This window comes from Lotus japonicus, chromosome 6 (genome assembly GCF_012489685.1).
Source record: "Lotus japonicus ecotype B-129 chromosome 6, LjGifu_v1.2".
NCBI lineage: Eukaryota > Viridiplantae > Streptophyta > Magnoliopsida > Fabales > Fabaceae > Lotus > Lotus japonicus.
Window position 1 is genome coordinate 50,921,228 of NC_080046.1, and position 14,198 is coordinate 50,935,425.

The 14,198-nt window shown below is 36.0% G+C and overlaps 2 protein-coding genes across 2 annotated transcripts; both read right to left on the reverse strand.

Moving 5' to 3' along the window:
- Positions 1-1,879: 1,879 nt before the first annotated feature.
- Positions 1,880-7,135, reverse strand: LOC130724327 (endoplasmic reticulum oxidoreductin-1-like). The gene is made up of 10 exons (XM_057575530.1): positions 6,728-7,135; positions 6,253-6,384; positions 5,186-5,438; positions 4,604-4,714; positions 4,186-4,304; positions 3,785-3,889; positions 3,456-3,658; positions 2,848-2,971; positions 2,259-2,441; positions 1,880-2,170 (listed from the first exon to the last, which is right to left on the reverse strand). The coding sequence occupies exons 1-9, from the start codon at positions 6,887-6,889 to the stop codon at positions 2,259-2,261; spliced, it is 1,392 nt and encodes a 463-aa protein (XP_057431513.1). The 5' UTR covers positions 6,890-7,135; the 3' UTR covers positions 1,880-2,170.
- Positions 7,136-11,197: 4,062 nt separating this feature from the next.
- Positions 11,198-11,569, reverse strand: LOC130725513 (glutaredoxin-C9-like). Its single transcript, XM_057576732.1, has one exon. The coding sequence runs from the start codon at positions 11,567-11,569 to the stop codon at positions 11,198-11,200; it is 372 nt and encodes a 123-aa protein (XP_057432715.1).
- Positions 11,570-14,198: the final 2,629 nt, after the last annotated feature.

Below are 14,198 nucleotides of genomic sequence, written 5' to 3' on the forward strand. Positions count from 1 at the left end.
GGCCATCGTACACCTGCTGTCATATGTCGATGACAGACTGGTTCGAGCCTGTTCACCCTTCGGGGGGAACCCGATATGAGATGCTAGATCGGGATTCCCCAGCCGCGTGGGTGACCGATTCCGCCAGTCACCGGGCTATATACATGGGGAGGATCATGGAGGATCAGATTGACGAGTTTGGGAGATTGGCCAAGGGTCTGTTACGATGTTACTCGGTGAGCTTCAACTTGCCACCCACTATTCATTGTGGTCCGGGTACTGGAGTGCCGCCACCACCACCGTCGTCTGACGACGAGGATCCCTCGGAGGAGGAGCCTGCCGGTGCAGCATCGTCTGGATCGAGCTCTCCCGCCGCTGCTGACCGTTCCGATGTCGCTTCTTCCTCTAGGCCTGCTGAGTCTGAGGATGATTCTGACACTGCTACCATCATTCGCTCTAGAACATATGCTTCCTCTCGTGGTTATAGCGCGGTTAGTACCATTGGTACGAGTGGCGGAGGTGGATGTGACCGTCAGGGTGGTGGATGCAGAGACAGGGGTGTCTAGGTTGGTGTCTCGGTTTGAGAGGAGAGAGATCATTGATGTGGACAGCGAGCTGATCGTTCTGGACTCTGATTCTGACTCTGACTCCGACGAAGATTATGCCGAGGAGGAGGAGGAGGAGGATGAATATTGAGACACGCTCTCTTGGGTAGTTAGAGTAGGAGTATATGTCGTAGCTCTGATGGTCATTTTCATTTCGGGACAGGGTAGGTTCCCGACTTATAGTTTTTTGTGTGATTCTCTTTCGTGAGGATCATATGGAGTTGGTTGTGCTTATGAGGTCTTGATGAGGCCGCTTTGAGGCTGACTTACTTTCTTTGGAGGACTGTACTATCACACTTTGTCACAGATTATGGTTTGTACCTATGGGCATGCGGGCATCACTTTCATACTACTTTCTGTCACTGGAGGTTACTCGTGACGTGGACTTTTATTTTACAGCGGGGGCTGTATATATATTTGTATATTAGTTTGTGATCATCGTATTGGGTTGAGTCTTTATTTCGACAAGTCTTTTATGTAAAACAAAACGAAAAAAAATACATGCTTTTCCGCTTTATTTTGATTTTGAGTTACTAAAGTGACTCCCCAAAATCGGGGTATTACAACCGGGCTCTTGGCCACGAAAGGAAAAAGATCCACTACTTCGTTTCTGCTCGACGTCCGAGCCGCTGCATCTGATGAGTGAAGGAAGCGATGTTCATGAGGAAGAAGAAGCAAAAGTGAAGAGAGGAAAAGGAAGAGAGATGCTTATGAAACGTTTAGGAATGGAAATGTGGAAGCTTTTTAGAGTTTTCAGGAGGAAAGTGGAGATCCATGATGGTTGTGATGGTCTCAGTCATGGTGGTGGTGTTCATCAGGAAGAAGAAGAAGTGAAAAAGGGACCACCGGTGAGATCGTGGAAGTGATGATAGAAAATTACCAAATAGAACACTGGGACTATCGGTCGTCTAAAGAAAGGAACTGCCCTAATCTTCGCCAATTACTAACATGATAGCAGTAATTGTCCATTTTAACATGGTTAGTTACACTTTTGGTTATAGTAGTAATTGTCCATTTTAACTTGCTTAGTTACACTTTTGGTTATAGTAGTAATTGTCCATTTTAACTTGCTTAGTTACACTTCTGGTGCATATAGTTTTAGAAATGCTTCAATTGCTTTAAGTTCCTCTACTTTCAAAGTAGAGCAATTTAGGTCCAAATATTGATTTGTTATCCATTAACTAACATAATGGTTGATGTTGATGATAATTTTGTATGCGAATTACAAGTGAAGAAGATTCATGTCACCTTACATGTAAAAAATTGCGATATATGTCAACCTTAAGATTTATAAATGACATAACATGTGGATTTATTTTCATGTTGCGATATATGTCAACATTGTACCAAAAAAAGAATGTTCAGTAAAATTAGTGGGATTACATCCCAAATGACATATCTTCCACTACATTCAGTTTTTCCCCTGTATAACTATCATTTATCTTCAATGTTGAGACATGTTACATACATTACTGTTACATCCTCGGAAAATTTTCAAACCAAGACCATAGTTTCCTAAGCCTCATTGTTTGGAGTAATGTGAGTCAAAAATCACAAAAACCAAACTATCACCTGTCGCTGCCTGCCTGCAGATATCAAATGCAACACTCAGTTAGCCACACCAAACAATAGCCCGAAGGAAGAGCAACAAATACACAGAAGAGAGAATGTGACCTAAGCTTTAAGTACATGAGACCAAAATTTGTTCCATGAGTATATCAATTTTGAATGTACAGAAAGGTGTCCTTCCATGACTCTTTCAGCAGTAGGTCCCATCTCATGGACGAATTTGACCGACTCTGAAAGTCTATTGAGAAGATTCATCAATGCAATTACTTCATTCCTTTGTAGCTGCAGCTGAAAGATCATCGTCAAGTGCAACACAAAGGGTCAGTCAATCATGTTTTACTATTCATAGTAAAATAGAGGGGAGATGTATGTAACAGACAAAAATTGATGAGTCATTTACACAAAAAAATAATATACAAGCTGAAGACCCAGAAACTTTTCTATTATAAGAGGGAAATACTTCGCTGGATTACAACTTCTTAATTTAACTATCAAATTATCAATTATATCCCCGCAGCAGGACAGGAAAACAGAATAGAGAAGATGTATCTGCTTCAGTAAAAGATTTAAGTGGAAGCATAATGTAGTTAAAGGTCATTGCAGAATGCAGAAGCAATATGAGTCAAGGCGACATGCATAAAGGTAGCAACCACAAGAGGGAGGAAAAAAGAAAGGCTCCAGCAAATGTACTTACTGTTTGATCCAAGTTTTCTTGACCATCAACAGTGAAGAGAATCTTTAATGCAGTTCCAAGACCAAGAACCTGAAGCTTTCCCCATAACCGACACTTCTCACATCCTACACAATCCATCAATGTACTGCATTCCAATGTCAATGAGATTATGAAATGAAGTAGCATGTAAATAGAAACGGTGGCAGAACAATATATGCAGAGCAGAACGTGTAGTAATTGTTTAGTCATTTTCCTACAGTGAAAACTTAAAAGTTATGTTCAGATCAGCCTCTTAAAAATCAGTTAACTTAACCCTATCTAATATCCATCCACCAATAGGTGGAAATTCAAAAAGCAACTTCCATCTCACATTGACTAGAGATAAGGCCAAATAAGTCCTTATAATGGGTAGAGAAATCATCATCCCTAAGTTAGCTTGGGGTAGATTTAGGCCTAACCCGAATTCTAAGATACGCCTTAATAAGAGTCATCATAAACCCATTATCTTTCCTACATATTTGGGAGTACCATACAGCATGATCACTAGAGCATAAACAACAATAAAACTCTAAAACTATCAATGGATAGTATTAAGGCCAGAGATAAGTCCAATATTTTTCAGTTGATACCTTATGTTTCTGAATTGCTGTTGAATTTTATGTTTCAGTTCAGGTCCACTTTGGCCTTTCCACAGCTTAGCTTCATCAAATGGAACTGGACACGCAGCTTGGAGCTTGGGGCTGTAAAGTAGCTGTCTTATCAACGACTGTGTTTTAAGGTCCTCATTAGGATTACCAGTGTCGTACTCAGCCTGTTCCAGATAATCTGCAGCCTGGAGTGGAATATAGATTGCATGAAGATTACTTTTAACTAGTATATCTAAAATAAAAAAAATTAAGATTGATCCATCTATGAATGTACTGAGTGTGATTTTAAAACCAGGATAATTCATACTTACTTTGGTTACTGCTCTCAGGACAAAGAGATAAGTGAAATACAAATTTCTGACACGATCAGGGTATTTCATGATTCTATCATACATCAAAGATAGATTTTGGCCCCACTGAAATAATAAAAAAGAAGGAGAAGTTAGAGATTTAAATATGCTTTTCTTCAGTAAGAACTGTATTTTATTATATTCACATTTACAATGTTGCCAAATTATTTTAGTGCATAAAAAATCACAGAAGTCATTTTACAAGATCCATTACTTTTGGCTGTAAAACAGAAACCAAGGACGAACAGTAGTCTACCTACTTGGTCAAATATGCAGTAAACTATTAATTCCTCAAAAGCAATGCAAATGTCTCTTTCAAACAGAAAATTAGCTACTGCTGAAGAGAGGAACATGATATTTACCAAATTTGTAGCTTCATCAAGTAGATAATCAGCAGCTATATGTATCGATATGGAGGAGTGAAGACCTGATATCAATTTATACAAAATCTTTTCCTCCTGGCATGACTCCTGTGATGGATCTACAAAAGACAAACTTTTTTGTGATTATTAAGGATGAACACTTAGGTGTCTCAGGGGCTTTGCATATGGCTCCCAACATCTATGAACCAGAGGATATGACTAATATCCGCTCCACAGGTGATAAATAAAACATTAGATGATTAAAAGAAATGCAACATTTAAAAGGAAGTATTTACTCCGTACATAGAGACACATTCATAGTTATTGGTCCTTCAATATTTGATAATAGGAAAGGTATCATCTAACTACCTAAAAGCACAGGCAATTGATGTGCATAAGCTTTCTGAAGGCAACTTACATTTGGGGCAGTTCTCAGAGTAGACAGCATCCCAAATCCTTCTTGCAGATGGACCAGTGTAACCAGTATATCTTTCAGGATTCAGTTGAAGATTAACATAAGTCATCTCATCTACAAACACACACAATCGTTCAATTGATACATTTATTTTCTTAGTAAGAAATTCAGAATATTATAAAATGATTTACTTTTGACACAAGAACAGTGTGTGTACAAAGTACGAAGTATTTTACACTAGAAGTGAATCTCCTATGGTGCCACCTAATAAAAAAGTTATAAGCTTTTACAAGAAGTGAAAAATGAAGATTACTTCAACCATGTGCCACTCGATTTCTGACAGTTAAAAAGATCAGACCAAGAATGGATCAAATTGAAATTTAATCATAAAGATATCTTAGTGTATACAAGATCTATTCAACAAGATAAGCTAATTTAAACCACACAAGCAGATATACGGACGCTAAGTTCCAATTTCAACATTTCAGATTAATATACTATATAATATTTCACACAATCACTAGGATAAACTACAACTACGATCAGATATAATTTATAAGCAAATTAGTATGTAGAGTAGCGCACCATTGTCAGTCTCATCATCATTCGTCCATGGATTGTCTATTTCTGTCCATCCTCTGAAAGCTTTACTATCTAATGTACGGTCAACAGCTGCTTGAGGTTTTCCTTCTTGACAAACAAGGTCATTCAACGAAAGGCGCTTGGGCTTCTTAAATGATTCGGGGAACTCACTGTCCGGGCACTCACATACACTACAATCCCGCAGCCGACACATACCATCATCAGGCCAAAAAGGGCAGTCACACCATAATTTAACCTGTAGCAAATTTCATCTAATAGTCTTTAGCAGAGAGGAAACATGTGAGGGTTTACAAAAGCAGAAAATAATATTCAATTCAGCGGTAGGTATCCATACATAAAATGCACAATCTAAAGTGTTGTTTAAATATGCTAGTTGCATAATATCATTGGTAAACATACTTTTCAACACTATCCACTCTTAACTTCAAACTTTGTAGATCACTATCAATAATATGCATCCTAAACACACACCACATAGTAACATAAATAGTAGATTTCCAATTTAATAGGGTTATCACGTACAATATATTAAAATACATGATTTTGAATAGAATAGTTTGAGCTGAAGGCCACTAAGCTTAGTTGACAATGCAGATGGCTATGCGTGCTCAATTCTAAAGCTTTCATGTGTTTCTACAGCATGTGTGCTACTGTGGGTATCTCTTATGTCTCGTATTGTTGGTTAAATTAAAATTTGAATAGTCCAGTGATGGATAAAACCTTTAAAAATGATCAATAAACAAGCTGCGAACTTAGGACCCTATTGCAAATTCTTTCTCTAGAAAGGCCCTTCAATGCTAAATTGTGTTCGCTGACTATGAATTGGATGCAAGAAATCTTTGCTAGTCATTTAAGGGATAGGACGAACAAATGCTAGTCAATTGGAGACAACAAAATACAGATCAAAACAAGAAGGCCCTCCTCAAAACCTAATGGTTTATCTGCCTCTTATACAATATAAAAAGTAAAAGTGAGCATCAACTATGTACAAATGTTAGCAACAGAAAATTCAAGCCAAATGTAGACATAAGAAGTGACAACAAGCAAACCTTAAAATATCTAAAGAATGGTGTTTTCACAAGTTCTTGGAGGGATGGGTTCAACACTTCCTCATTGAGACGGTCCACAGTTTCATAATCACAACAACAATCCTCCACCATGCCACTGTACTTTGGTGTACCCTGCAACAAACAATAAGGAAAAATAAAGCCTTCACCCTCAACTAAGAACAAAAAAATATATATATATATATATATATATATATATTCTAGTAAATAGCTAGGATTCACAACATATCTCTACATTTTCCCATCAAATCAAGTACATATCTCTACATTTTTCTACTACTTGGGGCTTCATAGAGACATGCTATGTAGTTAGTTGAAAAATAAAAAAATGCAAAATGGATTAGGATTAGGATTAGGATTCACAGTTCAATTTAAGAAAAAAGGGGAAGCTCCAAATGTGAGTAGGTAACAAAAACAGAATAACTCAGTATGGATCAGGAGAGTGAAGAGGGATTACCCGAGCACAGTGACATGCTCTATCAATTGCTCCAAAGAGAGCTATCTTGGAAGAAGTTTTGGAAGACACAGCCATGGCAACAAAGGCGGCGACAAGAGCAACCACCAGCCAAAGCCATCTGGTTCCGAAACCCCTCTTCTTGTCACCGTCGGTTTTCACCATCACCCTTCGTGAAGATCGCCGCCGAGAAAAACAAAAAATACCCAGTTGCAGAAATGCGAAAAAGATGAGATCTTTGGTGTTTGTTGATGGATCAGAGGAAATGGGGGTGGCAATGAATGAACGCGTTTTGGTTATGAAGGTGTGAGGAGGGGAAAGGAGTTAAGGAAGGTTTTTCTGTTTATTGTCTTTCTTTCTTTTGTGGCAAGTCAAAAGGAAGATGTTTTGATGTGAAAATTATGGGCATTGTTGATGGTTTTTCTGCCAAACTATGGGTCAGAAAAATAAGTCAATTTTGGATGATGTAATAAGAATAGCCCAATTGGAAGCACGTCGGCAACATTATATTTTATGTCGATACATAATAATGGTAGATTAGATTTTAGAGTGTGAATCGTATAGTTAGTTACTCACTTACTCAACGCGTCACTTGCAATTGACATTATGATTAATAGGAGCTATGTACAAATAGCGTTTTCAACAAAAGGTATAAAAAGATATGGTAGTAGTCCAAGCTCTCTTAACGACGCAATGTTCCAACATTGCCATAGCAATGAAGAAGCTCTAGTGAGGGTTAATTTATAGAACTAAATTTAATCGGAAAATGACTTGTATACACCTCTTCACCTCCACGTGGTAGAGAGAGATAGACAGAGAAGATAGAGAAATAAAAAATATGATGTGCGATGTGATAAAAAAAGCAATGAGAAATATGAAGAAAAAATAAGTGAATATGAGATAGAAGAGAAAGTGAGATATAAATATATCATTGTTGAAATTGAATCTACTAAAACTTTTTCATGGATTCTGTATACCTAAAAAGTAAGTAAATTGCTCCAACTCTTTTATCCAAATCTAAATGTATTGATGAAAATATGAACTTGGAGGATTTGTTGTATTTTTGCATAACCATGTGTCTCTAAAAAATTCGCTTAATGTGGCCTTGAAGTGCAATCTAGTGATTCAATTTGGTGGTGCGGGTGGAAAAATCAGGTGCTAAAAGAAACTCCGCGGAACTTATTGTGGTCATGTTTCTTTTTTGGGTCGAATCTTGAGTGATATCTGTGGGCTGTGGGCCTATGATCCCAATGTTTTTGGTCAAGTTATGGTCCTCCATTTTTTTTAGTCAACAGTTGTGGTCCTCCCTTAGATGAGCATTATGGGTTAGATGCATGGGCCATTCATCCTACGAATACAATTGGGCCAATAGGAACTTCATACAAATTTTTTTTGGCGCATAAGGAAGAAAAAATAAAAGCACAAAACAAACACCCAAACGACTAAATCCGGAGAAAAGTAGTCCCTAAAGCATCTGTCAAGAGCAAAAGGGACAAGATCAACTGGGGGATCTAGATAAGAGCAAAGCCCCACTACTTTGACGAGCCCTGGCATTAGCTAGAAAGTCCGCACACGCATTATCCTTCCTCAAAGAACGAGTCACAAGGGCCTCCCAACGCCGAGCAAGCAAGTCCCTAAAAATGTTAGCGATTTATATGTTTGGAGTGCTGATTAAAATAAGAAAAACTTAATCCGCTCAAAAGTCAACATATTTCATTGTTGAATGTTGGAGTTTAGGGGCTTTTCTATGGTGTTAGCATTTTAGCTTCATATATACTTTGAGCTAGCATGCTTATTCTTAATTTTCTTAACTAAGTTCATTTGCAATGTAGTACTTTGAGATTTTATTCCTACATGAGAGAAGTGTTGTTAGACAACATTCCGTCAATGATTCGAAACTACATGTTACCATCAAACGCGTAGATCAATTTGCACAGGGTTCTTTTAGCTTAACCAAAGGTCTTAGTTTCGAGTCTGTATGCAGTTGCGTTAAATTAATATTTGATAGGAAGAACTTTATCGTCTATATGTTAATTGTCATATCCGACTCAAAATTGCGAAATAAATAAATAAATAAATAAATAAAAGTACATGATGATCTTGTATTTTTTATTAGAAAATTAAAGCTTTACATATTTGCTTAGTTGAGGGGACAAAGACTATTGAGGACTAGATAAGGCTTATTCTCAAATTATTATAACTATCAATAGTTAGAATATATCTTCGAGCCTTCGAGTAAAAAAACTTTCTTACACAATGTAATTTGAGTTAAAGCCCTAAATTGACAAATATTAAGGTAAGGAATGGATGGAGACATGGAGTAATTATTATTTGGGGAAAAAGGAGGAAAGTAAAACTAGCTAGAGTAGGTGGTGCATGCATATGACAGTCAAAGAGTGTTAAAAACAGTCAAATATTACAAGTCATGAAGACTGAAGAGAGATCACGATTCGCATCACATGTGTCCTTGGTTGGTTTCCATTTCAATAAAAGGAAAGAAGAAAAGAATCCCTGGTCAAATTTCATATCCCTTCTGTTCACGATGATTTCATTGTGGATTGGATTTCCCAAATCAGACAAACATGGAAAACCAAGTGTCTCCTCTCTCCCATAATCATTATCTCAATGAGTCAATGACGAATTGCATGGCAGTAACGGTAAAACGAAACTAGCAGAGGAAATCAAATCTCACTCTCATCATCATCACCATCATCATCACAGTGATCGATCACAATAATAATTAATAACAACAACAAAACAAGAAGAGCAGTAACATTTTCTGTGTTCTGCAGAGCTTGTCTCCCTTAATTTGATTCCGCATGCCATGCCTTTGTACCTCCCTCCCTCACCAACTGGATTAATGTACATTTTCCCACAAATCAAACCCTCTAGTTGTACTAAGCAAGCTTACAATTTAAATAATAAAAATATTTTCATGTGATCACAAAAAGCAAAATGAATTATACATTCAACATTATGAAGAGCATCAAGTTTTCCTAACAAAGATAAAATATTTGTGGCACATAAATAACGTGAATGCACGAGTAGTTCAAGCCTCCTAATTCATTTCATTTTTTTAATAAAATTTCTCTAACGTCTTCTCCTTTCATTTCATGTGAGCCTTACTTGAACTTGTTCAATCAAAATCACTTCAGTTAGGATCGTCGCTTAAAACCTTGGGCATTAAGCTCAAACCTATATATCATAACTGTAATTTTGTTAAAATCACTGTTCACCTACCATTTTTATTTCCTAATTAAAATTATCATTTACTCACAGACACAACTCATTAATTAATGCAAATTTTATTAAAAAAATGATTGAACATGGCAGAATATTTGAAAGATCACTAAAGAGTTCCACAACCCAAAAATTCTCAGCATTCAATTAGCATACATGTTTAGCTCAACGCTACGTGGAGTATAAAAAAATACATGTTTAGCGTGAGTTTTTAACGGAGCGGTAAAAAATCTCCCCTAAACACGTGTTTCTCATATTCCTAGCTATAAACGCAACAATCATTATTAATCATTAGAATAGGTTTTTTTTTTTGAAATGCATTAGAATAGGTTACTTGGATGTGATTGCATGTATTTCAACATTCACTTTTTTTAATCAAATTCCAAAATCACATAGTTTTTTTTTTTAAATTCAAAATTACATAGTTTAATCATTAAGTAATTTAGGTGAATAAACTCAATTGCTGATTTCTAGGAATTGACTATGTAAATACAATTGAAATTTTATCAAGCCGAAATACTTTCACCAAATTAAAAGAAAACATTTCAATAGCAAAATAGTACTGTTTTAATTTCTTGCTGGTACATTACACGTCATGACCGTGAGGTCACCCTGACAAATGATCAGTGTTGATTTTTTTTCACATTTTTAGCTCAATGCAGCGCAGCTGAAATATGAATAAAGATACCCCATGTACGGTTACATGCCAAACGGTTTCCCTGCAATATTCCTCATGGCATGCACTGTGTTTATTGTAAATAAGCATCGATTACATGTTCTTGATGTGGTGATCACATAATCCAAAATAAAAAACTTTAACATTCAGCAATTATAATTCGGTACGGACACATGCCATCTCTTCACTTCTTTTGTGTTTTTCAGCACACAATCTGCATGCACACCATATCGGTCCTAACTCCTAAGTGGCATTTTCCGGCAAATTCAAACCAAAAACTTTCCAGAAGAACTCTCCGGCCACATTTTTTCCCTTTTTTTTCCTTTCAATTTTGACATTACAAAATGTAAAGAAAAAAACTTGGTTGTTAATTGTGATCATTTTCCAATGCAAATAATACTAACGGCTAATATAGAAAGCATGCAACAAATTAATAAGAACTTTGCAACAAAGAGTGTGCTGGGAAATACTGATGTTATATATGTCAACATAGGACCTTTCAAGTAACATATATATATATAACTAAGTAAAAATTATCATAGATATATATATATAGTTCAGAGCCAGAGTGCTCCAGCTTCCTTGAGGAGAGGGACGAGGGTGCCGTTGATATGCCTCGCCATGAGTGTCTCAACCCCACCAACAAACTTCCCTCCTATAAAGACAGCAGGAAGGGTGGGCTGATGGGCTCCGACGAGCTGGTAGAGGACGGCCCGGATGCTAGGCCCGTCGGCACGCTCGTCCAGCTCCACCACGGTAGGGCCGACGCCGAGGCTGAATAGGAGGCGCTTGGCCACCGTGGACATGCAGCAATCGCTCATGCTGAAGACCACCACCGCGTTGCTCGAGGCCAGGTGGTGGATCATCTCATAGGGAGCCCTCATCTCAAGCTCCAACACCGGCAGTGGAAGAGGTGGCGCGGTCTCCATTTGGGTGGCTGATTTCAGAACTTGCATTGTGGTGGAGGTGGTGGTTTTGCTATATAGATCAGAGTGTGAGAACTGAGATGGGAATGGGATAGCATGGGTTAATAAGGCTTATATTTATAGTGGAGTGGAGGAATGTAATATGATATTAATTAATAATTAAGTAAAATTCATAAAAGAAAAAAGAAAACGCTAAGATGGTACACATGCATACCGCATGCATGATAGTACTCGTCTCATGAGAATTGACAATCCTCTCCTTCCATCCGGTTGCTATGTTAATTTCAACGGCTAAACCAAGTATAACACGATTTCATTTCCGTTTTATTAATTTAAGGAACTAATCTAGTGACAAGAATATTTAGAAAACTAATGTTAGTATACTCTCTCTTCATTTTGCCTGCCTGACACAGGTCGAGTCAGCCGGGTCAGTATCGGGTTGGGCAAGTCAGTTTGAGAGAGTCATGAGACGAGATGGGTGAACTGGCGTTGAGTCAGGTAAGCAGAATGGGCGACTTAAAATCAGGCTTTCGGGCCCATTTAAGGGTTCTAGTCGGGTTTATGGACGATTTAAGGGTTCTAGTCGGGTTTATCGACGATTTAAGGTTAAAGGTGAGTTGGGCTGATCCATTATGATCTACCCGACATGTTCAACTCAACCGAACATGTTCAATCTGGTTTAAAGTTGATTTTAGGGTTTAGATTTTCTCGACCCGTTCATATCAGGTTTAGGGTTAGGAATTAAGATTTATGACTGATCTAAATGATCGGTCGAGTCGGTTCAACTTGATCATGACTGTTTAGGCTGGTCCAACTCTGTTCATGTCGAGTTTCATTTTATCCAAACAAGTGAAGTTGAAAATAAAAAAAGTCAATTATTTATCCAATTAAATTCCCTATCATATAAAATTCCTTAAACTGCTAGATTGCTCCTCAAAACACACACTAATTAGAGTGTCAAGTTGAATGTTTATTTTAAATCCATTAAACATTTTAAGATATATCAACTGTATATCTCTGAAAATAAAAATATAGATTGATGCAAATTGAGTGAGATGAGATTCTAGTGGACCAACTCTTTACTTATAAGAACAAATAAGCACTGAACCATTTTTTTACTTTTAGCAATAAAGATTTATGCATGCAACAAGCAGAAGGTGTTTCCTAAAGGTGTATGAGAAATTAATTTGTGCCTGTTGTGCATTGTTAATGGTATATATATCATGATAGAAAATCATGATATCAAAGTTGATAAACCAAATGTGTGTTTGGATACAAGATAAATCTAAAAATAAAAGTATTTTTTCCTCAATTCATAGAGATTTTTCTATTTACTTTTCATCTCAAAATGAATGCTAAAACTCGTTTCCACTAGTATCAATGTGTGCCCAAAGACACCCTAAATCAAGTAGCAGTTTTCCTCAAAAGTCCAAACCAGTCCAATTGACGTTTTCTTTACACCATTCCACCTCCACCATGCATATAAAGAAAGATAGGAATTGAAGATCATAGAAGTGAGTGATATGACGATGAGTGATGTAATGAGAAAAGAAGAGGAGATAAGAAGAAAAAATGAGTGGAAATGAGATGAAATAAAAGAAGTGGCGTGAGCATATCAAAGTTGTTTTTTCCCCTAATGCCGATCTCTTTTTATTTTTCAATATATGCCCATTGTTATATAAAATTAATTACTCATTTACACTTCAGGTTCTTTCTCATCTTATTTTCACTCACATTTTAATTTTTATATATTTATCTATATTTTATCACATCAGTTATCATATGTTACATTTTTCTCTCTTCTATTTTTGTCCCTTTCTTGATGTGAGTGTAAGATTAGTGTGAACATACCATCTATCTATATATATATGAAAATAATGTTTCCTTCTAGAAGCCTATGCCACATGTTCCTTCCTAAATGATTCATTTTCCCTCCAAAAAAAAAACTCATTTCCACTTTTTTTGTCACATTAATTGCTATGTTCAATAATACATATGACAACATACACACTAAATTAATAATTTTGAAAAAGAGTTTATAAAAATATAAACTTAAAGAAATTTATTTTGAAACCAATAACTTGCAGTTATTTTTTTTACACTTAGAAGTTAAAAAAGTGGTTAAGAATAAAACATAAGTATTACTTTTGAAAACTATATGGTAAGCATATTAGTTCTTTTACTAATTAAAGTTTTAATTTTGGTACTCCCACGTTTTTTATTTCATATGATCATCTCGGCAAATTTAAAAAAAAAGCATATGATCATCTCTCACCATATTTAATATCCTCTACTATTATAAAATTTCATATTTTTAATGTAAAATTTACTTGAAATTATTTTTAAATATATCAAATATAATAAGAAAAATAAGAAATTCGAAAATATCAGCATATAAATATTATATAATTTATTTTAATTAATTTATAAATATTAAATAGTTTATATAAGTAGAGTTTTTCAAATTTAAATTCAAATCTGTTAATTAAGGAATATAAAGAGCAATCAATACCAAATAATTATTACTATATTTATGTCTTTTATTCTTACAAAGATATATCTGCATATATTAGTCAAAAAATTGTTAATGCCCCGTATTCAAGTTCTCTACTTCTACTTTCAAAAAAAAAAG

Coding starts and splice junctions, on each gene's coding strand:
- LOC130724327 (XM_057575530.1), bottom strand. CDS start 6,889: ATGGTGAAAACCGACGGTGACAAGAAGAGGGGTTTCGGAACCAGATGG. Junction 3,890..4,185: donor TTGATGAAGCTACAAATTTG/GTAAATATCATG, acceptor TTATTATTTCAG/TGGGGCCAAAATCTATCTTT. Junction 2,442..2,847: donor AAGAAAACTTGGATCAAACA/GTAAGTACATTT, acceptor ATGATCTTTCAG/CTGCAGCTACAAAGGAATGA.
- LOC130725513 (XM_057576732.1), bottom strand. CDS start 11,569: ATGGAGACCGCGCCACCTCTTCCACTGCCGGTGTTGGAGCTTGAGATG.